Below are 25,844 nucleotides of genomic sequence, written 5' to 3'. Positions count from 1 at the left end.
TATCTATTATATCTGACAGTTTATTGACAGGTTCATTATTACAGTCTTCTCAATATTCTACATGCATACAGCATGTGCCTAATCCTATTACCATTGACTTCATGGTAGGAGAACTAGTCCTTACATATATCTATTGTGTATCCATTAGAAAACTAATCACTCAAATTCAGCCCCTCTCTCCTTTTATCCGGAAGATAGTCCAGCCAAGAAACAAATGGAAATGAAGCCTTGAGACACCCAACAGAATATCTCCACACCCATTCAACTTGTGTGATACGGTCTGTTTTGGTGCACTTCAAATGTAATGGACTCAGCTACTGTACCTCAACACAACCATATAACTTTAAAGCCACAGCTGTGAATACACATTTAATACCAATAAGCAGTTCATAAATATTGATTCTTTTCTGAAGAGCTAGCCAGCTGCTGCTGTCCACCGTGTCTTCTTTATGCTACAGCACGTTAATCAAAATTCAAAGTCAACACAAATCATTAGATGAGAACACAAAATACGTCAATACTTCAGATAGCTTCCATTATCAAGAAATATTGTTTTTTCTTCTCTCTCTCGTCTTTTTCATTACCCCTGTACATGAAAAGTTCCAAAATGAAAATGTGAAAGAGTTTGAATGAAAGGGAGTATATAAGTGCAAAGACATCAAAATGGTTTGAAACCCAAGATGAAATAAGTGTCACATCATCCCTATGAGCTAGGTAAGATTTATTATCTTTGACCTGTTTGACAGCTGGGTTACCTGAGCACAGCCGATTACTCCAAGACCTCACAGGGCTAGTTCCTATCCCCTACTCACATAGAGTACTAACTTACTATGTGAGCAGTGCAATTGAGCCAGATTCTAATATCTTTATATAGCTAGAGTAGCATCTGACGCCAAAAGATGTCTCATTAAAGTGATTAAACTTCTGATGGAGTAACTCTGAGGCATTATTCTGTCAGTAAGGGCATCACAATCTGTCTCACAGATTTTAACATGACAACTTAAGGAGTAAGGTACTACTCAGCATGTGAAAGGGTGGCCCATAGAGTGTCAGTGACAGAGCCGTGCGTCCTAATAGCTGGGCAATATTTCCCTGACTATCTCATGATTAGAGAAGATGGAGATTGACTGGAAGGTCGAAACTTCTCATGGTCTTACAACAGTAGTTGAATAAAAATAATGAATTGATTTTCATGATATTCTTCACCCTTTCTATGTGCTTCTGGGAATATTTGTATGAGATATTTTATTTGCAAAGATGTTAGTGGTCTTGCAAATACTCCTGTGAATATATGATTGCACAGGAAGTCTTTGTGTAGCCATCCTGAAATTATTTGATTTCCTTCCTCCTTGTAGGCTGCTGGCTTGTTTCTCCAACCCAGGAAGGGCTCACTGCCAGGCCTAAGGCTCTTTCAGGTCACAAGTTTATTCTTCAACATAAACACTTGGGCAAAACATCCAAACAACAACAACAAAAAAGCCTACCATGGGCTACAGCTCCCAGAGGCCCTGAAGGGAGGACATACTGTTCATTCCCCTGCTTCAGAACTTATTGCATGCAACTATTTGGTACCTTCAGCTCCTTCTCAACTAAGCCACTTTCTGGCTTTTATAATCACCTGCTTCCTTCACAGCGGGGTCCAATAACTCAACAAGGCTCGCTGGCCCGGGCCCCTAAGAGGGCAAACAACAAAGGTGATCAATAGCACACCATGAATGATAAATTGTTGAAAACATTCCTAAAGTCAAATGTTTGTGTAAAATGTTTGTTGACTAAGTATAAACAACAAAGTTGTAAAAATCGAAGTATGTTCACAATATATTTTCAGAAAACGAAGCTAAGCTCCTCTGATAAATTACGTGCTTTGAAATAATTCCCCCAGCTCTGCATCACGGCTCTTCCTCCTTTTCAAAATACTGTTACTGTATATGGGTCTACATAGTTCATTACACAATCAACAGGGAGTCATTCCCCAAGAGGATCAAGAACAAAAAAACGGCAATTTAGATGTAGTTTGCCTCCAGCTCTTGATTTAAAACCCTGATAGGAAAAAATCAGCCCTATCATAAAATAGAATTAACTCTGACAGTCAAATAAGAATTTTAGAAAATTGCTCTTTTGTGAGGGAAAAAAATCGTTTGCTCTTTTTCTCTGCATTGTAAAAAGTGACTATTGTACTGGAGCATGAATCAGAGCAGTATACAAGGTCTCCATCTGATAGCACAAACTCTGTCTGGAGTAGACACAGAATAAAGGTTTATGATGGGGAAGGTTATGGACATAACTAAATGTTATCCAAGCATATGTTCATGTCAACAAGATAAAAGATCAGCACATACTCAGCAACTAAAATGTGCAGAACTTTCATTAGGTGGTTGTTAACTGAATGTGAGTCCTTTTATCTGCAGTCTTTGAAATGCCAACCTTTAAAGAACCTTGGAAAAAAAACAACTATTTTTCCCTGCTTAATAAGAGCGCCCATCATCAGTTTGTATACATCTTTAACTTCTTCCCTACAGGAAATAATGTGCTTGCTTCTTAAGGTTTCGCAATAACAGATAATACTATTTAGTGGGTTTTGTGTCTCACTATTGTGTTCCACTCCTTTCAAAACATTAATTTAAGTTAACGGAATTCAATCGTATAACTGGATGCTTTTGTAAACAGCCCAAAATGAATTCAGACATGAATAGATTCTATTTATTAAAATTAATTTTCAAGTTCCAGTGACCCTTAGCAAACTCAAATTTAACAAACCTCAACAACACAGTAATATTGGATGTTGATTTATGATGTTTTCATATTTACTCAATTTCAGCATGTGCTGTATTGTTCATTAATTTTTATTATTTATAAAATTCACATAGATCTTTATACTTTTTCTTTATATGAAGGGTGAGTTCCCCTATTGCACATACTATTCTCTGAAAAGATTATCACTGGTACTTTGAATTTAATCAAGCAATAATTCCTCTGGTAATTTTGATGTATTTTGCTTTGCCTTATGGAAAATAAAATGAGTTAAGGAATTACTATTAAACTAAAATATTTTTTTCTATTATATCCTTAATCAGGTTTAAACATGAACCTCCCCTCAAAATAGTAAAGCCACTGACTTTAATTTTCCTCTTAGTTGTATCCATACTTCCTCAATTCTTTCAATTCTAATAAGTAAAAAAAATATTATGACATGTTATTGGATTATAAGGATCGCTACTGCTTTCAATTTCTGGACTTCATCGCTGTGCAGATTTTTATTATCAAAATCCATTCAAGTCTCTGGCAAGTACTGAGAAAGCTCAATTGAAAATGTAAGCTTAATAGTTTCTTGCATGTGTTACAAAAATGAAAGGCAAAACTTCTGAAGCAATGAAAAAAAAAACTCATCTAGTGAAACTAGGTAAATTTGAGGCTAGATGAAAAGCCCATTTTTGCCAGATGTACTTTCAAAAATTTTGCTCGAAGAAAAAGAAAAAACAAAAAAACCAGCTATGTACACATCAAGTGTATTTCACACTTGCTTCAAGTTAGCAACCCAAATTACATTCTGCTCCTACTACAACATCCAAGCAGTTGGGCCTGATCGAAAGCAAATTGAACTCAATAGGATTTTTTCCATTGGCTTCAGTAGGCTTTGGATCAGGTCCTTGGGCACTGAGTCAGCAAAGCATAGCCTCATCTGACTGACATTAATGGGACAGAAGTGTGTGCTTAATTTTAAACATATGCTTAGAAGCTTTGTTGGAGCACAACTAGTGCGGAGTGAAATTGGTGAAATAATGTTTTGGAAAATCTGTGCAATTTTTCCCCCCCCCAATTCATTTCATGCAGCTTTGCATCTCCAAAATATGAATTTTTCTATAAATGTTGGTCCTGTTCCACTTGTTTTTCAAGTCCATGCTATTCATTTGTTATGCAGAAGGATGAGAGAGAAAGGCAAGTGGATGATGAGAGGAAATGCAGTCATTGATGGTGAACTGTTTATTCTAAATCTAAAGGAGCAGCAATGTAAGTTGATAATTGTGGACATAAAAGTCAAGTAAGAACACCTGTGCTGTGAAAATATCCATACCAGTGGGAGTTCTACTAAAAGCAGTAAATATCTCTAAAAGAGTCCTATGCATTCAGTTGGAGGAGATACTAGGTAGAGTGGAGAAGAAAACCAGCAGTGTGGCAGAAATATAATAAAAGGAAGCTGTAGTTTAGATTAAATATGTTGCAATCTGATTGGATGATATGCCACATATATTAGTTATTTTAACTGACATAATCCTATTGTGTTGTAGACAAACTTGAAAATGTGGTGGTCCATTATATTCAATGTTCCTATTACTCCAACTATGGCAATAAACCACCACCCTTTAGAAGAAGTGTAAATCAGTCAGCCCTTTTACTAATCCAGGCTAAAGCACCCTGCAACCTAGATGAAATTCCTAACTCTTTTCTTCATGCTTAAGCAGCAACATGCTTGAACACAGTTCAATAATGACACTGAAATATTGCTTACGTATGATGGACAGCTGCTCGGTATCTGACTCTGGAAGATATTATACAGCACATTGATGTTGATGTCATTTCAGCGCATTGTTAAACATGCTGAAAGAGACCCTTAGGGTTATTAAATACATTGAAGGTAAGCGGAGCTTCCCTCTCTCATTACATTTTTACATCCTGGTCTGAAAGGCACCAAGATCATTTCCCTTCCATGTGGCAAAGCCTAAAGAGAACACTTGAGAGAGATTTTCATGGCTAAGGTTGCAAACTGTGTGGCACAGGTGATTAATGAGAATGTAATAATAAATGAGAAAGATAAGAGAACCTGGCCCTTTGTGGCCAGCTGGAAGAGACTGAGAAAGTTGTTGAAAAAATTTTTTTTAAAATGCTTATGAAAGAGAACCGCAACAGACAGCATGGAGGTTAGAATCATACTGTACATCCATCCCTTGATCAGATTATCACACAACGCTATAAAATAAAGAAGGGAAAGAAAATGTCTTTCACATGAGGGCAAGACTAAGAGTGAACACTGATATGATGCAAGTCAAAGAACCCTGGATGAACCCCGAGATGAAAAATAAAACCATATTAGATCACGCAGACCATCTTACTATCAGTGTAGCATGATTCCCTATTGCAAGTTTACTAGTGTCTTTGTCCACTCTAGTTTTAAATGTCCCAAGTGGGGCGACTCTTCCACAGTCCAATACAACTTACTGTGAGGAGATATTCAGCTTTTATTTTGTCTCTCTTAATTTTGTCCCATTACTCTCTGTTATATCACCTTTCATTATTCTAAATAATCCCTTCCTCTGCTTGGTATTCACATCCTTCTATAATGTAATCATGGCCTTCCTTAACCATTGCTTACCCCAGCTATGACCTCTGGGTGAGTATGTCCACAGAAGTTTCCCCAATCAACTGACAATGGGTTGCCAGAGAGGAAAGAACTGCAGACTTTAAGCACCAAAAGCACTGGCCTAGACCACTGAGCTCAAGGATTAACTGCCTTAGTTAGCAGCAATATTATATCCTTAATTTCAGCTACCAGAGAGACACAACACTGATAAAGTTTGTGGATAACACAAAGATTGGGGAGTGGTACGTAGCGAAGATGACAGATCACGGACGCAGAGTGATATGGATTGCTTGGCAAGCTAGGTGAAAGCAAACAATGTGTGTTTTAATATGGCCAAATATAAAGCCACACCTCTAGGAACAAAGAATGCATGCCACACTGACAAGACAGGGGACTCGATCCTGAAAAGCAGTGCTTCTGAAAAAGACTTGGGGTTCATGATGGATAATCAGCTGACCATAAGCTCCCAGTGTGATTCTATGACCAAAAGTGCTAATGAGAAGCAACAGGAATATTGAGGAGGAATAGAGAGGTTATAGTACCTCTGTACCTGGCACTGGTGTGACTGCTACTGAAATACTGTGTCCAGTTTTGGGTTCCACAATTCAAGAAGGATGTTGCAAAATTGGAGAGGGTTCAGAGAAGAGCTGCAAGAATGATTAACAGATTAGAAAGCGTGCCTTATAGTGATTGAGCTCCTTGACTCTGTTTAGTTTAACAAAGGGAAGGCTAAGGAGTGACTTGATCACAATCTAAAAGTACCTACCTGGGGAACAGAAAATTGGTAACAGAGAGCTCTTCAATCTAGCAGACAAAAGATACAACATGATCTAATGGCTGGTAGCTGAAGCTAGCTACATTCAGACTTGAAATAAGGCACAAGTTTTTAACTGCGAGAGTAATTAACCACTGGAACAGCTTACCAAAGGTTGTGTTGGATTCTCTATCACTGGACATTTTAAAATCAAGACTGGATATTTCTCCTGAAGATATGCTATACTTCAAATGGAATTAATTCATGGAAGTCTTGTGACTTCCATTATGCAGCAGGTCAGATTAGAAGATCGCAATGCTCTTCTCTCACCTTAGAATCTATGAAATATACTTGACAAGTGTGTTACAAACTGCTCCCATCACGAATGTTCAGTCTAACCATCTGAAGCTTGCAGAAGTTCAAATCTCGACCTAGGGGAGCTTTACAAATGGTAGTCTATTATAGGTCATGAGGAGTGATTGAACTCAGGAACGTAAGCACCAAAGCAAAGGTCATCTTTGACACTGGAGTTAAAATAAATAGCCAGCATTAGCAAATTCTTATCCTCTGGTCACTAGAGTGTGACATGACAACCTTACTTAGCGCTATATTTACAACAATGTAACGTTTTGCAATAAAAATGAAGCAAAAAATCAATCCTTAAAAATACCAATAAATGAGATTCTTCAATTGAATATTCTTTTAAATAATTAGATTTAAAAAGTCAAATTCAGCTCTCCGTTACATCAGTGCAAACCTAGAGTAACCGCATTGACTTCACTGAAGTTATTCTGGGTTTATAACTGCTCAAAGGAGATGAGAATTAGGGCTGGCCTGAAAATTGAATTTCTTTCCATGGAAAATGTCAAGGTTTGGGGAAAAAATTCACCACAATTCAAGATGAAAAGTAAAACCTTTGAAATTCTCCATGGGACAGAAATTTAAAAAGATTCCATTTTGGGAGAACCAGAACAGTATTTTTCAGCTCACTGTCTGACCACCTGGAAGGCTGTTGTCAATTTCACCTTTTCCCTGCATGCAGAAAATGAAATTGACAAGAACCTCCAGGTGGGCTACCGGGCCCCTTCCATTGGCCTCCCCACCTTATCCCCAACCTGGCTACCTCACTGCAGGACAGCTGAGTTGGCAGACAGCCAGGGCACTCATCCTCCCTGCCTCCTCCCCAGCCTGACCCTGGCTCCTTGGCCAAAAAAGGCAAACTTGAAGTTTTCCCACAGAAAATTTTGATTTTATGGAAAGGGCATTTTTCATTTAAAAAAAATAATCATTCTGATAGAAATTTCCCCGCCTGCTCTAATCAGAAGCCAGACCAAATGTAGTTTATCTGTATATACCAAGGTAGGTAATGTGCCCTATTTTACAACTGTGGAAAATGAAGCATGAATTATAGTAACTTTTTTAAGATGACATAACAAATCAGTGGCACATCTAGGAGTAGAACCCGGGACTCTCAATTAGGTATCTGCAGAAAGTAGCATTGCACTCTGATTAATGAATGTAAGGAATCCAAATGCGCAGATATGTTGTTCTACATATGGAATCTCTCTGCGTTAGATCAATTTCCACATTTTAACAAGCTATTAAAGGAATTATTTTTTCCCCTTCAGTTAATTATGCTCACATATTTAGTCTTGTTCAACTCATGAACAAATTTTCCCTCTTTAATATACGGTTATAAAAAAAGTCACCATTAATTACTTATGATTAAAAGAAGTTGGCGGTCAGTCAGAAGGAAAAAAAAAATCCATCAGATCCTGAATCATTGATATTTACATTACTTTTTAGATGACACATATGCAATATACATCATTCTCTTTCTTTTAGAAATAACCTACCAGTCACCTTTCCTTAATATCAATTTAACAAGTCATAGCTAATGAAAATGACTGTCTTAGGGCCAGTCCACATATACTGTCTTCCTCTCTACCTGCCTTAACAAAACCTGTCACCAAAATAAGTGCTCAGAGTGCCAACATGATTTGGCTTATAGATATGTGGGGATAAGTTAGTTTTCTTCTAAAGCACCATTCAGTCAAGCTTACTTTAAATCATGAATAGTTACTGCTGAAGAATTGTTTAGAGGGGTGGAAACCCAGAAATGGTGTAGCAGGAAATGGGATGGATGAAGATTGTGGAGATGATTGGGCAACAACAAGATCAAGTCTTCGACCATGCTGGGTCAGTCCATTTCTATTAGATAGTTACATGGATATAAAAGTGTGTTAGTACGGTCTCACCATGGGCCAGATAGAAAGCCCACTGAAATCAACGGGAGCCTTTCCATTGACTTCAATGCACTTCAAATCTGGCCTCTCATGCTTGTTATATTTCAGACTAGCTATACATATGGATCACAGAGTAGCTCCTTTTGCCTCTCACAATCCCACCTAAAGGAAGATATTACTTTAAATAGGTTTATGGGAGGCAATTTCACAAACAGCAGAGAGATGGGCCCAAACTGAAATCCTGAATCCAAACTTTTGGGAGGTTAGAACTGGAGGTGAACTCCCGATCAACAGTAAAAAAAGTTAGCTCCCAACAGCATAACAACTAAAAAGGAATTGTTAGCATTTTGCTCTATCGTGGTTATCTCACATGAACAATTTACTGCAAGAGTTGCAACATATCTATTAGAAATTCTTTCCCATAAAAGAGTTTAAGATTTCCTTAAATTCGAAGGTTAAATTAATACAAACAACACAATAGTTAATCTGTAATATGCTTTGTTGAATAGCTCCAGAGCATGGACAAGATTATATCTCTTTGGATCTACCTCTAAGGTCATTAACATGATTTATTATGAAGCTACAGGAAATTAGGTCCTGGATATTTCAATATTGGGCAGAAAATTTAATTCCATCATTGGCATAGAGCTACTGTATCTCCCACCAAACTTGTAACCATGGTAACTAGATTAGAAAGTATTCCTTAAATACTTAAATAGTCTTTTCTCCTTATTACTGTCACAAAATATTGAAAACTGGAGGTGAATTATTGTTAATTGTAACAATTAGTATTCCAAACTGTCTGATGCCAACTGCTCAACTTTGATTCTTCTGAAACATTTTAAGTAAACATAACTGTTTTAACAAGACTTTTCACCTGGACTCTCTTAGTTTAAACGGAATATATTTTATTGGAATTGTTTATGTGACTATCAATATTTTAAACAAGAAGAAAGTTTGAAGAGAGCCCTTCAGAAAACCAGATACGGCTGGAGTGCTGTTTTTGACTTAATGGGTTTGTTGGGACATCAAATATAAGTCCTTTATTGAAAACTAAAATGTCAGTTTAAAATGTAGTAGCATGGAAAGCCTTTATTTTATTGGAGGGCTGCTCACTTCATCAAGAGCTGAAGTGAATGGACACAATTTTATTCAAGTCAGTACAGTCAGTTGTCCCCTTATGCCATTAATGAATCTGATCTCAGATTTCAAACTACATCATCTTCAGCAAGTCATTTAGGCCCCAACTAAACTGTCCCAATGGCACTGCTCCTGTGCTAAAAGTTAGGCATGTGATGAAGAACCTTGATGTATCGGTGCTTTATTTATGTGTAAATAAGGTAATCATTCAATCAGTAAGCATTGAGTCCATGTTCTGGGTACCCTTAAAACAAAATACACATTCTCATAAGAAATTTTCCTAAAAATTCATATAACAACATTATGGACTCTCAATTTCCCCTTTAGTAAGTAGGATCAATAGCAAATGCCTAGATCCAGCCCAGATAAAATACTAATCTTCCAGAGTATTTCCTCTCCAAATGCCTAGCAGCATGTCTAGAAAACTGACCACTTGTGACTATCTTCTTTAGACCCTGAGCTCCTTATTAGTATAACAGTCACACCCCAAATAAAAGGATCATACAACGTAACACTATTGTTAAAGACTGACAAGAGGCAATCACTAAGTAAATAGAACCACCAATGTTAGTTTGTCATAGAATAAATATCCATCATTTTATGGAGCACTGACAAATAACCCATCAGTGTAATTAAAGCAGAATTGTATGTCCCGCTGCTTCGTACTTCATTTCACTTGATGTGGACAAATAAATTGGAAGAGTAACATATGGAGGGAGACCAAAAAATTGAATATAATATCCCTGCACTTGTATCATCAAGAGCAAGAAGAAACACATCAATAACAGTCAACATGTGTAGCCCAGACCATCTGGACACAGAGGCTTGTGTTGCCAAGAGTATTAAAATATTTTAATCTCATTGTATTCCCTTAGGAATGCAGGCTAGTGTGCACAAGCACAGGATCTGCCAAACCACCAGAATCCTCATCGTAAATGCACAGTATAGGTATGATCGTTATTTAATTAAGAGATACCAAGGAAGGGGTTCTCAGTTGAGAAGACAATAATCCTGTTCCTAAGTAGACAGAATAGGAGCTCAATAATGTTACAGAGCAGGACCTCTACATTTATTGCTTTGTTAGGCTACAAACTGAATTAAGATTTTTTGTTTAAAAAAATAACAAGTTTCCCTCCCCTCCCATGTAATATAGTTATCTCCTCCCTGTTTTAATGCCCAAAGTTTCACTGATGCTTAATGAATATTGTCCTCAAACCCTTGTAGTTCCCTATGTTATGATTTTTTAAAACTGAAATAAAATTATTTTCCCCTGACTCTCCTGTTTTGTGCTATTTGTCCTGCTCCCATCCAACATACAGCAAGGAGTTTGGCTGTTGGCTTCTGTCCTTATTCTCTCCCTGCAGCCATGTGCTTCTCTAGGAAGCACAGAATTAGAGTGGGCCAGAAATATAAACTGGCTAGTCAGGGCAGCCAAATAAACTAAACAGATGTGCTGATGGAGCAGTTGGAAGGAACAAGGGAGGGTCAGCGGTAGGAGTTTATAGCGAAACGTTCTTGTCAGTGTGATGAGCACCAAGAGCTAGGCGCATCTGAGATTACGACACTGTCCCAGCCATTTTACCGAGCCAAGAAAACACCACATAACTTGTAAACAGTATGAACAGAAAGATGAAAGCAAAACATTGTCATTGTGATCACTGATTGTCACATAGGGAAGGCCTCGGGTGTTTTGTTTTCTGATTTGCCCTTGTGATTCTGTACTTATGGGAGTATTCTTGGTTCTCGATTCCTTTTATTCATATACAGTATCATCAGCAGGAACGCTACACTCTTCAGTCAGAATGGACAGTCAAGTCAGCTGCAATCCTGGCTAATTAAAAAAACATTAGGTTGCTAGTGAGAGTTTGAATCAAGTGGTGATCCTGAATTTTGTTGGCACACAGATGTGGGATATGGACAAGGGCTACAAGAGAGGAAGGAGCATGACTGAATGAAGAAGCGGAAAAGTCTAAAAAAATAACAGTGGCCTTTTATTTTTCAGACTGTTTTCGATATCTGTTTTATTACATCCTCAGCAGTGTGTTATATGGGATGACAGCATTTTTATGAGGAATGGGCTTTTTTGTGTGAATAGCATATTCTCCTGATGAAGAAAATACAACAATATTCTATAGTAAATGACAACACAGTAACATCAGCATTGTAAACTGCAGATGAGAATATTGTTAATAAGAGCCTGCATACTATTCCTTGATCATCTTCATAATACAACATACGGTGCTTCTATACCCATCTATAGTTAATCAGGTTCCTTTCTTTTCTTAACTGTAGGTAAAGCCACATCAGACATTAAAACAACAGAAGCTAGAAACAACAGCATGGATAGCTCTAAGTGCAACCGCCTCACCAAAAGTATGGACTCTAATCATCTGGCAGGTAATTTGGGCAGCCCACGGCTGCCCCAAGTCACATTTGGATCACAGCCATAGCTGCAGTCACACAAACATTATAGTTTGTGACAAGAAGCTTTTCTTTCTTTGTTCCTTGTTTTCATAAACACCATTTGTTAACCACGCTTCTGTTTCAGGCACAAATCCTGCTAGTGACTTTCCAAAGTAGGAAGTGTTCTGAAAATGATTGCATAGAGTTAGAACTAATTCATTTTTTTCTTCTCAGGGCTCTGCACTATAATTCATTATAACATTTTATCGATTGAGTCAGCTGTGTTCATCCTTATAAGGAGCAAATTCAATAACATTCAATATTATGTTTTTATTACACCAGGCTGTACATGCTTGCTTTGAATTTTGTTGTTCTCCTTCCTTCTGAGATTTCTACCAGCAGAGAGACATATATAACAGGGTAGGGTTACCAAATGTAGTACATATGCAGCACCTATGCATCTATGGATCCTTTCTGTATCCTATAATATATATAAATAATGACCAATTTTGAAGAAAAGATGAAACATCCCAAACCACAAATCAAAAGTAGACAACTGTTGAAATCAGAAAACATTTATTTAAGTATTATTTTCTTTTTTTCTCATGCCTTGAACTTCAGGTTTATGTCTGGCCAAGAAAGGAGTATGTCTAGAAACAAGAAAGGAACAGAAATCTCACAAGAAAACATGTCCTTGTAACATTTCAGGCCCAGTTCTACAGGCCCAAGACATCCAGATAATTCAGAAAGATTTGGCCAAGTCCCCACATCATGGGGTGCTTGGGCAAACAGTTGGCCAAATTCAGTCCAGCATTTCTGGTGGATTTTGAGAGCAGAAAACCAGTTGCAGAAGATGGTGGCTGCAAAAGAAGTGTCCACAGCCTCCCTCTTACAACATTCTAGGACTAACCAAGGAGGACGAAGGGTCCAGATAGCTGTGGTTGTGCTGTCTGAGCCTACTGTAACTCTTTGGGGACTATATTAGATTTTAAAGCTACTCTCCTGTGTTGTGGAAACAAAAGAGAATATAGGTTCACTACTGGTTCTCGTGCAGTAGCAGATGCTACAGTCTCTCTCTCCTGGAACGTCTGAGCCTCAGAAGCAGCAGAAAGAATCAGAAATCTGAGAAAACTGCTTCTTGCGAAATTTGACGTTCCATTTTCAGAACTCATCAAGCTGATCACCATAAGCATTCGTAGCTTAATCAGAACACCAGGCTTCCTGAGGTTTGCCCATTACTTTTAACAGGAATGTAAATTCAAGTTCTCCATGATTTTGTGCCAGAAATGCTTCTCCGATGTTGACATTTTTCCAAAGAGCATAGCTAATGCAGATTTTTGAGCAAGGCATCCAAAAAGGAAATAAAATCAAATGTTTTCATTGTCAGCGTTGACTCTTATTGGATTTGGAAAAATATGAAAGGATACACATTTCCTTCCCCACCACCAGTACTTTAAGAATTAGAGCCTTTTTTTTAAATTTATCCTTTATTTACAATGTTTTATTAAGTACATTCTTGCAATTCACCTGCTGCTGCTCTGGAATATTTCATTCTCTTTATTTCAAACACTGCTGATATTTTTTTCTGCATCTTCAAAAAAACGTTCAACATCTATTTTGTTTTCAAATCAGACTGGGGCAAAATTTTCAGACCCGGGTACTTAAATTAGACACTGTCACCCTACAAGGGATAACTAGGCTAGTGGAAGCCAGGATGAGGCCTTATGCTTTTTGGCAGGCTGGAGATCTGAACCATCACTGCACCAAACCAAGGGTATATCTACACTACAGGGGGGAGTCGATTTAAGATACGCAAATTCAGCTACGTGAATAGCGTAGCTGAATTCGACGTATCGCAGCCGACTTACCCCGCTGTGAGGACGGCGGCAAAATCAACTTCTGCGGCTTTCTGTCGACGGCGCTTACTCCCACCTCCGCTGGTGGAGTAAGAGCGTCGATTCGGGGATCGATTGTTGCGTCCCGACGGGACGCGATAAATCGATCCCCGAGAGGTCGATTTCTACCCGCCGATTCAGGCGGGTAGTGTAGACCTAGCCCAAGGCACTCTGAAGCTACAGGGCAGGTGGTGACAGAACCCCTTAATGGCCTGGGTGGTCCCCAAAATATCACAGACTCAGTGGTGCTGGAACCCTTTTAATTGTGGGGGTGCTGAAAGCCAACCCTCTTACCCCATCCATAACAAACCCCCTAGCTGGGGATGGGAGCAGTGACATGTTTCCGAGGGGAGCAAGACCCATACAGGGGTAAAGGGGAAAGGCTGGGGGCAGGCACGGGGCCAGGAGTGGAGCCCCAGGCAAGGGGCCTGTGGTCAAGGAGCGGGGCCAGCACCCCAACAGCAGAGCCCCGAGTGTGGGGCCCCGGGCACAGGGCCAGCGGCCGGGAAGTGGACCAGCAGCCAGGAGGCCAGGACCCAAGCCCTCAGCTTGGGAGTGGAGGCCTGGGCATGGGGCCAGTGGCCCTGCATAAAACCTGGGTGTGCTGCAGCAACCCCCTTCCCCTGCACCCGTAGTTCCCACGCCTATGCATAGACTCCAACTGAAAACCTATATTTAAGTGTTTTTAGATAAGTGCTCCAGTATTCAAAGGTGCTGAGCACTTGTGGTTCTTACCACCTTACGTGGCAGGGGCAGATGCTTAGCACTGCTGAAAATCAGGGTAATATTTACTTGCCTTAGTATGGATTCCTGTTCTAAGTTTAGGCATCCACATTAGAACTGTTTAGCCATAACTATAGATAAGTGAATTTTTGCACAGAGCTGTGAAGTAATTTATCCCATTAACTTGAAATCACTCATTAGTGTTGATTCAAGACACAGAGCCGTACAATCAATATTGTTTCCAGTTATTGTTTCTAACACATTTTGCTCATTCAAAACACTCTTTAAACTCTCCTTTTCCATGATGCCTACAAAACACTTGACAACACCGAGGCTGCCGGCGTGCTGATACCACTGCTGATCATGTTAACCGATATTGTCTTATTGTTTCCTTGTACTCTCTTGCCTGTCTGTATCCATCTCTTGTCTTTATGTTCTAGCATAACAAGGTCCTGGTCAATGACCAGGGCTCTTAGGTGCTACAGTAATACAAATAATCTTCTTTCATATGGAGATAGTGGAGGAGATGAGAACCTTCTTGTGGTTTCCCCTGCTACATGCATAAACACAACGAATGTCATCAAATTGGCAACTAAATGTCCTGAAAAGGCCTCCCGGTCAACCAAGCGATAGTAATACAAATAATAATAAATACTATTATCAAGCTGCTGGGATATTATATGGATTGACAGCTTGGCAATAGGACAGAAACATTCTTACCTCTATCTCACTATTTTGAATGGTGGTATTATTTGGCAGTTGTTTGGAGACCTACCTAAGGTGAGATGGTGAATTTCAGACTAGTTTCTCATGATATGCAACTCAATACACGACAATCAGCTGGCCTTAATGGTATATTGGTGGAAAGGCCTGGGAATGAATGGAATAGTAAAATAAACCAAATTCTTATTCCCTAGATTTAAACACTCCAGATGAGAAGTTAGACTCTGTGAAGGTCAGTACAACAACCTTTGATCCAGCTTCCTTATGGTGTGCCTGTTCCATTCATGTTGCAGTTTACCTCTCCTCTAGGGTGTCCTGATTTTATAGGGACAGTCCCGATTTTTGGGTCTTTTTCTTATATAGACTCCTATTACCCCCCACCCCCTGTCCCGATTTTTCACACTGGTCACCCTATTCTCCTCTTCCTCTTTACCAAGAAGCCTCTGAGCCCCTACACTTACCCCCTCTAAATTTGAGGGGTACACAGGATCGCAGCACCACTGAACTTTGGCTAATACAAAGGCTGTGGGCCAGATGGCTATCCTGGCTCCAAGGCCTATGTATATACTGTAAACTGCCAGACAATTATAACAACTGAGCTTTTAAGGGCTCCTTCTGTTCCTAATACAGAGCACAGGCTTCCCTGTAAATGGGGGTCAGAAAAACTGGCAAAAATTTTGAATCGCCCTGGAAGAGAACATGGGCTTCAATTACAAGAATAGTTTGCAACTTAAACTAATTTTGGAACCTTGACCTAGACCATGGTCCACACGTGTTCCCTCCTTCCACTAGCTGTTCTCAAACACTCGGACATATTTTGCGGTAACGTGAGTCAGCAAAATAGGATTTGTTTTCCAACCAAGAGATTCTGCCAAGTATGATTAATGAATTAACATATGCTAGAAATTAGAATATAGTTAATTCAGGATTAAGACCCCCAATCTATTTTATGCAGTCATCATAAAAGGATGTTCTAGGGATTAGCATATTGAGGCGGGATGTGACGCAGCAGTAGTTCATTTGCTCATCCAGCTATTTATCTGGTAATGTTTATGTTTTACAATGATAAGTCTTGGTTACTATTTCTGCTCTAGAATAATTTGTCACTTATAATAACCTTTTGTGGCGATTCAAGGGGAAACATCACTGGCTTTTTCAGTGCTGGAATGGAGTTGCCAGTTAAAATTACATCATAACAATAGCAGAGATGGTTCTAACTCAAGCGCCTCCAAAAGAAGACGGGAGTCAGGATTGGAGCATGGATTCAGATCTGAATTTCAAGACTGGGCTCTATTTCTGTAAGTGCTGAATCAAATTCTCAGAGGATTGAAATCCAGATCAGCATCTGAATTTTGTGACTTGGGAACCATCTGTTGTTAGTGAAGACTGCAGTTTATGGAAAGGAATAAAGGGATCTCTTTAAAATATATTATTATTATTATTATTAGATAAAAAGGGTTTTGTGATGGATGCATGTACAGCCTATGCGAGACATCTCAAATGGCTTGCCCTTCATATTTAATATGAAAGTGAATTAATACATTTAGACAAAAACAAAAACAAACCTCTACCTACAAGATCTGTATATAAAATAACTTTCTTGTTTGTCTCAGTCACTCACATCTGAGAACTCTACAGTTGGTATCTTCTATTTGAAACAGCAATATGTTAAAGCACACTAGGGATCTTTTAGTGCACACCAGCAGGGTCTACATGGAACAATTTGCGCACTTTAAAAATCTCACATCCTTACTACACATCGCTGCACCATGTAGATATTAAGATATCAAATATTTATCATGCCCATGTTCAAAAACCGCTTACCAAGTTACTGGTTATCTAAATTCTTAATTCAGTATTTTAAACAAACAAAAAAAAGCTTAGTCATGGTGGATTTTTCACAATTAAACAAGACTTGTACTTAAAAAAAAAATTCAAGTCTGCCCCAAAAAGAGAGGAATACTTCTGGTGAGATCTGTTTTGTATCAGTGTGAGGGGTAAGGGCAGGGAGGAGGATAAAATGCTGGAGGTCTCAGGGTTCTGCCACACCCATCCCAGAAAAGGAGCAGTGGAGAGGTCCTCCAAGCAGCCTAGACTGGTTGTGAGGAAGCACCCAGAGGGGCCACTGGAACAGCCAATCAGGGGGCCAGGAGGCCCATATAAAAGGAGCTGCAGAATAGAGCAGCAGTTAGGTGCTGCTTGGAGCTGGAGAAAAAATGGCCTGGTTGGAAGAGCAGCAGGTCCAAAGACAGTCCGCTGGCAGGGACCGAGGGAGTGAGAGACTTCTGGCTGCCTGCTAGGACTGAGCCAAAGAGAGTTTGCTAGTAGGGACTGGGGGGGAGCATTGAGGGAGCTCCTGGCTGGCTGCAGAGACTGAGCAAGAACTGAGCCTGGGGAGGGCCACAGGAAGATAGTATCTCCATGGAGGAAGCCTGGAAAAAACTGCCTGAGAACCACCAAAAGGGGTCACCAGAACTGAAAGAACACAGACACACCAGACCAGAAGGGGGCGCTCGCGAGAGGTTGGTGCTGACCCCGTTACCGGCCCATATTTCAGAAATGCCCATGTGGAAAATATGCCCAGGCAATTACAATGACTCATTTGTATGTTTAATTATTGTGGCTGCATGAGCAATATTGCCAACTGGATATGCAAGTTATGTGTGCGCAGTTCAGAAAAATCTATGCATAAGAACTGCAGGGGTGTGAGTGTGTGTACGTGTGTCTACAGAGATAAACAAAATAGGGTCTTGTTTTTGACAGATCTATACAAAAAAAGCCACCAGCCACACATGGTCTTTGGGTACTGTTGATTGATTAAAGGAGTCCAAAAGCCTTGTGTGCATGTCAGTTTTTGGTTGCTATAGCCTCAGTTAAAAACAAAACCAGACACCAGATATCCCATCCTTTACTCCTGAGGGAATGTACTGTTCTCAAATGGAACTTTATGACTTGTCATGTGGACATCAATCCTGGACAAGCACATTTGTTAGGTGACTATTACTGTGAAGTTCGTGCCACGGTTAAAAACATATCGCTCTGATAAACCCATTTTACCAGAACTGATCGTGTTCAAGTAAAAATCCTATACACATCAAAATAATGCTCCTCTGTCCCAAGAGGAAAGAGAGAAAACACCTCTTTCTGTCTGGCTTCCATGCTCTTTAATTTTGCCCAGCATATATCTACCACTGTGATAGATGCTATATAAAAACCTAAGAGAAATGGATGAATTATTTAATATCGCAATTTGATGCTAAATTTTGTCAAGACTTACCCGGCCCACAGCTCTGGGGAATGGTGGTCTCTGATTTTCTGGAATTAATATTGGTGTTGCCACAATGGCCCTTTTTTGTCTTAGAATTCCAAGACTGCCATCTTCAATCTTAAAGATTTCCTAAAAAAGAGAAATGAGGGAAGTAATTATCCAAGACCTCCAGGACAGCATGAATTTATTATCCCCATTGCATAGATCTTAATTTCTGAATAAAAAATTCCACGTGCCAGGACCTTGCTAATACATTCTCTCAACCCTCATTAGCAGGAAGAGTATTGTTAGTTCAAGACTCGAACCAGTTTTGTGATTAATGAAGATTATCTTTAAACTATTCAGTCTGATCTTCAGGATCATTCCATTTATGATGATGCCAATAATGATTTATGCATGCACTGTTCATCTTGCATTCCTGTAGCCTAACTCAGCCTAAGTAGAAAAACCAGCCTAGCTTGAAAGCAACCACAATGGCTCTATAAATCTCCACCTCTGACTGCGCTACCTTCCCAGCTGATGAACCTGTTAAATCTTAAAAACTAAATGAGGTCTGGCCAGCTAAGTGCTTGGGTAGGAGACCTGCAGGTAAACAAACATACTGGTAGAGTTGGTGTTGGTTAATTCTACTAGTGTCACATTTCCATCCGAGTCAGGTAGAATCAATCCTCAAAACCTAGTGCTAAGCAATTTCCATGTATTTCAGATGTTGGTTGGGGGGATCAGTTGTGAAAGTGAAGTAGGTTTTGATAATTTATGGTCATTAAAGATCCCATGATAGTTTTGTGTGATCATAGTAGCTATATCCCTGAGGGAATCTAGGTAAATTTCAGCAGGGGTAATTACATTCTACATTTGCCCTCCCTTCTGGACCCAAACTGCTGTGTACAGGTGTGGTTATAATAACAGTTGCATTATACTCCAGAGGTGGATGCATTTCAATAGTGGTTGATGCAACCACTTTGTAATTCTGCAAATGAGCTTTCTAAAAGGCACGATTTGTAGGTGTCAACAAACAACAACGGGCTATTCTTGCTGCTATCTTGCTAAGTGCCTCCATCTAATATACAGTCTGCAGTAACTGAAAACTGTTGCCTCAATTGGTTTTAGTATCAGTTTTCAAATTTGACAATGAACAGAAAGCAGGGGAAACTCAGGCCTGCAACACTCAACTCTAATCCTGCTGAAGTCAAAGAGGAGGAAGAATGATCAAGAGAATCCGTTTTCAGCCTTCATTACTTTGAGGCCAAACCTAATAATATCATTTTCCCATCCATCCCTTGTGCCTTGCCACCTCTCTCTAGTCTTTCAATCTGCAAGACACTTGGGTCCGTGTTTTTGTTTTGTCTTTCAATTTCTCTCCCAAAAGAATTTTGCCTAATAAAAATTCATGAGAAAGTTGAAGACAAAAACATTGGAAGTGTCAAAATAAAAAAAAGCTGAATTCTACCCAAAGGCAAATGTACAATACAGTAAGCTTTCAAAGTCACTTCTGCTGTAAATACAGGCAGAAGTTTAGGCTGCCATGTATCTGTGTGACGTGGTTGAGGAGCGTGACAAGGAATGAACATTGATATGTCTAAAATGAAAAGGTTCCTTTACTCAGCTTAGCACAAATAGAACTACAGTGATGACAACTTTGATCCATGCTGACTCCTAGTCTCACAAACCCCTCTGAGCTCATGAAGGGCTACATTATATTGAAGAAGAATCTCCCAAAATGCCTTTGCAAATGAAGAAGGCAGCAAAAATTGATCCCTGCCTGTAGTATGGATCCCTGTGCGCTTGTTCAGTGGGAGGCATTTCCAGATGCACACCACTCAAAGGCATGATCAGCATTCAGCAACAGACAGGCAATATCTAGTGCCAGATTTCCATATGTACTGCTGTATCATGGTCTATTTTTGTTGCCAATACAAATTAGGACTAGCTCTACCTGGAACTCATTTCCATTAGTTCTGGAAGACTTGAGTCAGGAACAATTAAGCACCCTAGCGGGCTGGGCCAGTTTATTTACCTGCTGATGCGGCAGGTTCGGCCGATCGCGGCCCCCACTGATCGCGGTTCGCCGTCCCGGGCCAATGGGGGCGGCGGGAAGCCGCAGCCAGCGCATCCCTCGGCCCGCACTGCTTCCCGCCGCCCCCATTGGACCGGGACAGCGAACCGCAGCCAGTGGGGGCCGCGATCGGCCGAACCTGCCACGTCAGCAGGTAAATAAACTGGCCTGGCCCGCTAAGGTGCTTATCCTGGCGAGCCGCGTGCCGAACGTTGCCGACCCCTGATTATATATATATATAGGTGAAACTGCGTTATATCGAACTTGGGATATATATATACACACACACACACACACACACACACACACACACACACCCCTCTATCCCAATATAACGCGACCCAATATAAAACAAATTCAGATATAACGCGGTAAAGCAGTGCTCCAGGGTGGGGGGGGGGGCGGGACTGCACACTCCGGCGGATCAAAGCAAGTTCGATATAACGCAGTTTCACCTATAACGCGGTAAGATTCTTTGGCTCCCGAGGACAGCGTTATATTGGGGTAGAGGTGTGTGTGTGTGTGTATATATATATATATATATATAGCCCAGTTACCACAATGACTTCCTTTTCTAAGTAAAAGGGGAAATTATGGTGTGTCAGATAACACTGTGCAGTAGCAGTTGGCAAATGCTGACTTGTTAATGGTGATCAACATATAAACACGGAAGCTCAGAATTTGGGAATTCTGTGTTTACACACAGCCTGAATAAATGAAGTCACAGAAAAGATTTGCATTGACTTCAATGCATACTCAATCAGGCCTGTAGTTTGTAGATGTAATCACAGTAGCTAGGTTCACCCTTTTCATTTCCTGGAGCACAGTGCAAAGATTATGAAATCATTTCAAATGGCAAAAGTTACACCTTTTAATAACATTGTAAGCTACTGTCTCAATATCACTAATATTATTACTGTATTACATTATTATCATCTCTTAGTAGTCTGTGCCCAAAATAAAAATGCTGTCTCAGCAATAGGATTTTGTTATAGAAACTATAGAAGCAAAACCCTGCCACTGATAACTGGTGAGTAGTTACCAATTAAACAGTAGGACTCAAGCTTTCTTCATGCTGTTTGTGCAGAGTGCATTGCTAGGATTGGGCCAGGCAGCTCCAGTGATCCAATTCAACTTAATCAAGACAATGGAAAGCAGGGCCGGCTCCAGCTTTTTTGCTGCCCCAAGAGGTGAAAAAAAAAAAAAAAAGGAAAACCTGATTGAGGCCCACCGAAGACGAAGAGACTGAGTGAAGGACCCGCCACTGAATTGCCGCCGAATTCTAAAGTGGAGCACTGGAGCAGCCGCCAAAGTGCCGCCGAAGACCCAGACGTGCCACCCCAATACTGGACAGAGTGCCGCCCCTTTCTATTGGCCGCCCCAGGCACCTGCTTCCTTTGCTGGTGCCTGGAGCCGACCCTGATGGAAAGACTCCCACAATGTTAGTGCAAAGGAGTGAATCACAGGGAGCTGTTGAAAGGGTTCAACCTCAGATCTGCCATCCTATTGAAAAGGTGGCAATCTTAACTCCATTTACACTTAGCATGGAAATTGTGTTACAAAGTTTTTCTTTATTATGTTTCCCCTTTTCAATAAACAAGGGAGTAGGAGGTGGAATTAGCATTATTTATTTTTAACTTTTTGAAATAAATATTTTGCCTAGTCACTTACAAGGATATAACTACTGTCTCCCTAGACAATGGAGAATCGGGCCGGCATCCAACTCTCACTTGACTATCTGACTCACCACAAGCTTTGCACCAGCCCTTTCACTTTACTGAGTGCCATTTTTAGATACAATACCAGTAATTTAATTTAATTTCCTAGTCACATTAAGCAACCATCAAGCATGGAGTAGGTTCATTTTTCTAACATTTAGGCATGTGATAAAAAAAAGAAAAGAAAAGAAAAAAAAAGACTAATCCAAATAACTGCAATGACCTCGAGTTGACAGAGGTCAAGTCTACCTAATGTAGGATGTTACACAGGTTCAGACTTTCTTAGTTCCCTTGGGAATTCTCAACTCAGCTTTTTTTCCCCCCCCCAACCTGTGGTAAGGGTCCCTTTGAGGACTTAATACCGCTTGAAAATTTGAATAAATAGCCTAGCACTTTCCAGTAACAGGCACCATTACTCTTGGCAGAGAAAACTTCATTAGAACTTGTCAGGGGAATAAGTTCGATGGCTGAACACTCATCAATTTGTCACAATAAGGGTTGGAAATACCACTGGAGTGGCAATCTGTAACCCATTATTGGTGACCAGGAAAGCAGTTGCGTTTCTTGTCATTTAGTTGTTTTTTATAAATTAGGTTTGATGGTGTAAAGCTGGGTCAATAGCAGGTTCCATTACAAAAAAAATAAACAAAGTTAATTTTCTTTTTACTGCAAGCAACCTGCCCCCCTCCCGAAAATTACAATTTAATATGGCATTCTGTTGTGTAACATGGCTGTGTGATGTAAAAGAGCAGCTGGAGGTGGCTGCATATCAGTGTTGGGAGATATAGTCTCTCTTTATCCCTTATCTACTGTATTTCAACAAGGGCGTTTGATTTAATGTGTAGTAAGTGCTGCAAGTACAGATTATTATAATCATCATCACCTCCTGATGGTTACCATCAACAGTATTGATAGTAAATTTTCAAAATGTTTGCCAAAGCATCAAAACACTGGCATTGATTATTAATACTCTGGAAAGACCCAACAGTGTTCATGAGCTCTTCATAAGTGAGTTAAAGAACAGCTGTTTAAATAAATCATTAGCTCAATTAATAAAATTAAGAATTTGAGAGGCCAGTGATACACAGACACCTGCTCATAAATAGTCTCTCTCTTCATTCCCTGTAAATCCCACCATACAAATTGTATTGCATATTTTAAAAGCATAAATCTAACTAGAATTCAGTATACTAGGGAGAATCATCTATCTTTGAATATACAGGCTTCAAGGTTTCTGAAGTATGCACAATGGGGCAGCATCTGGAAATTGTTAGGGGGAAAGTGGATTTTATTGCCTGAGTGATTTTACTATTATAAGTGTTACATACATAGACCGATCTTCAGCTTGCGCAAGTTGATCGATTCATTGACTTCTCACCAATGCATGACATCTCTGACTGCAGATTTACTAATTGTTTATTTAATGAGCAGCTATCCTTATTTTTTTATGGGGTATTGGATTTTTTAGCCTTCTTGAAGGGTAACAAATATGTTTTATTTTACATTATTACAGTTCCATATTTTAGTACCCTTGTAAATAATAATTATTTTATAAATGCATTAAAAATAGCAAAAAGTACAGCTTCCTATTTTAACTGTATATATGAATACCCAAGACTATTCCAGAGAAAACCATTTCATTTCTGCATTGTAGAATTATTTGCTCTATTATTATCTTGGACTTATCCATTGTGAGGTATGATGTAAAAAAATCCTCTGTCTACATTCAAGTATAACTTTAATTTATCTGAAGGCTCACCTTATTCTATGTCAGCAAAAAGTATTTTTAAGTCAAAGCTGATAATGACTGAATGCCATTAACTTTCTCTTTCCGCACTCATTAACCACGGGAGTTACTTATTCTGGGACTAATCCAGAAATGACAAAGAAATGTTACTTTAAATGAACATTCTAGTTTTTTCCCCATCATTATTTACTGTAGTGGGTGTATTTTCATTTGAACCATATTGAATCACCCCCTAGCAAGAATGCTCACATTGGCTGCACATTGCTCATTAAATATAATGAGGTACCCCTTCATAGATAAACAACTGATTAGGCTCTAGCTGACTGCACATGTCAGATAACATTGCAAAATATGGGCTTTGGGAAAACTACTGTTTTGACCTTATGTCTCAAGTTTCACCTGGACACATTACTAACTCACATTACTCATCACTATGAAAAAAAAAATCTCCACTGGTGTGAAGCAGACAAAAACAAGTTGCTTTTATAGCAGAAGGCCGGAGCTCACCTCAATATAGTGTATTGATCTGATATCCTGGATAATTCAGTGCCACTAAGGATGCCCCAAAACCTTGAGATCCTCAGTGAGTTCAACTATATTGTAAATAAACAGAGTCATTTTCTTTATACTCACTGCCCTAATGCAATTTGTGCAATAAAGTATAACAATGCACAGATCATGAAGGTATTCGGCCTAATATAATGGAGATTTTTCTCCAGCACAGTTTCTCTTTACCATGGTATCAAAAGATTGTGGGGGTTTCTCAAACTGAAGTGTCTGGATCTGTAAGTAGCCCTAGAAAACGTGCACATAGTGATTTGTTTGCCCACTTTCTTGTCATCAGATGAGGCTGTTTGACTAAACTTTTTTCCTGCAACCCCAAAATTACCAATAAAGGATTATTTCTTCTCCATTGGAACTCCCTCCATGATGATGAAAAGGTGACATTGAATGCATTTTAGGAGACCTCTCCTCTTGTGCCATCTTCTAAATCAATGTTTCTCAACCTTTTTGATACCAGGAACCAGCTTGTAGCCTTTCTAAACAGTCTCAGGGACATCTCAGGTACCAGTTGTTGAGAAACACTGTTTTAAATTACTCAATTATCTTTTTTTTTTGTCTTCTTTATATTTTCAGTTACCTATTTCAACAGAGCTGAACAGAAAATGTAAATGTGTCTTTTAGAACCATCTGCTTTTCTACGTTTCTGCAATTATTTTTCAGACCTGTGTGTAGATTTCCCTAGGTTTGCCCAAGTCACTTCTGGTATGAAGGCAGTGTCATACTTTGGGAGATTTATAAAATCAGATCTTTAATAGGTGTATTGATGGGTAAGATTTTAAAATTATGTCATGTCTGAAATCTGAAAGTGCTGATATAAGTGAGTAAATATATTCTACTCCCAGGTGCCTATAATCTCAAAGGAAAATGCCAGAGGCTAAATTGGAGACACTAGGAAGTGTAGGGAGGAGAGGGCTCATTGACTTCCTATTTTTTTTTTTTTTTTTGTGCATTTTGAAATAATGATGGTGGTTTTGAGCCAGCAGTTTGTGTTTTAGTTTTTGTAATATTCGTAAGAGGCACTGATTTCAATGGCGTAGCTGGAAGGGCTGTCCCCCCGCCCCCCAATACCCAGCCCCCTTTCAGTCTGTTTGATATTTGAGATGAGCTACCTTTGGTGAAGTTTGGGAGAGTCACAGAAATATGTAAGGAAAACATCCTACCTTCAAAGGAGATCTGAAACATTCTGGGGAAATTGTCCAAGCCACTCTTGGTAAATGTATACAAAAAACCCATTTTCTGTTAATAATTCTT

The 25,844-nt window shown here is 39.5% G+C and overlaps 1 protein-coding gene across 2 annotated transcripts in view; it reads right to left on the bottom strand.

The window, feature by feature from the left end:
• The window catches only part of CDH13 (cadherin 13), a 752,462-nt gene that overhangs the window by 436,993 nt on the left and 289,625 nt on the right, over window positions 1-25,844 (bottom strand). For both annotated transcript variants that reach the window (XM_005292303.5, XM_042852124.2), the window contains exon 4: window positions 18,518-18,637. In XM_005292303.5, the coding sequence (XP_005292360.1) occupies window positions 18,518-18,637 (120 nt within the window). The remainder of the gene's footprint in view (window positions 1-18,517; window positions 18,638-25,844) is intronic.

This window comes from Chrysemys picta, chromosome 14, assembly GCF_011386835.1.
Source record: "Chrysemys picta bellii isolate R12L10 chromosome 14, ASM1138683v2, whole genome shotgun sequence".
Taxonomy (NCBI): Eukaryota; Metazoa; Chordata; order Testudines; family Emydidae; genus Chrysemys; species Chrysemys picta.
The sequence above is the reverse complement of the archived record's forward strand: the minus strand, read 5'-3'. Positions and strand labels throughout refer to the sequence as shown.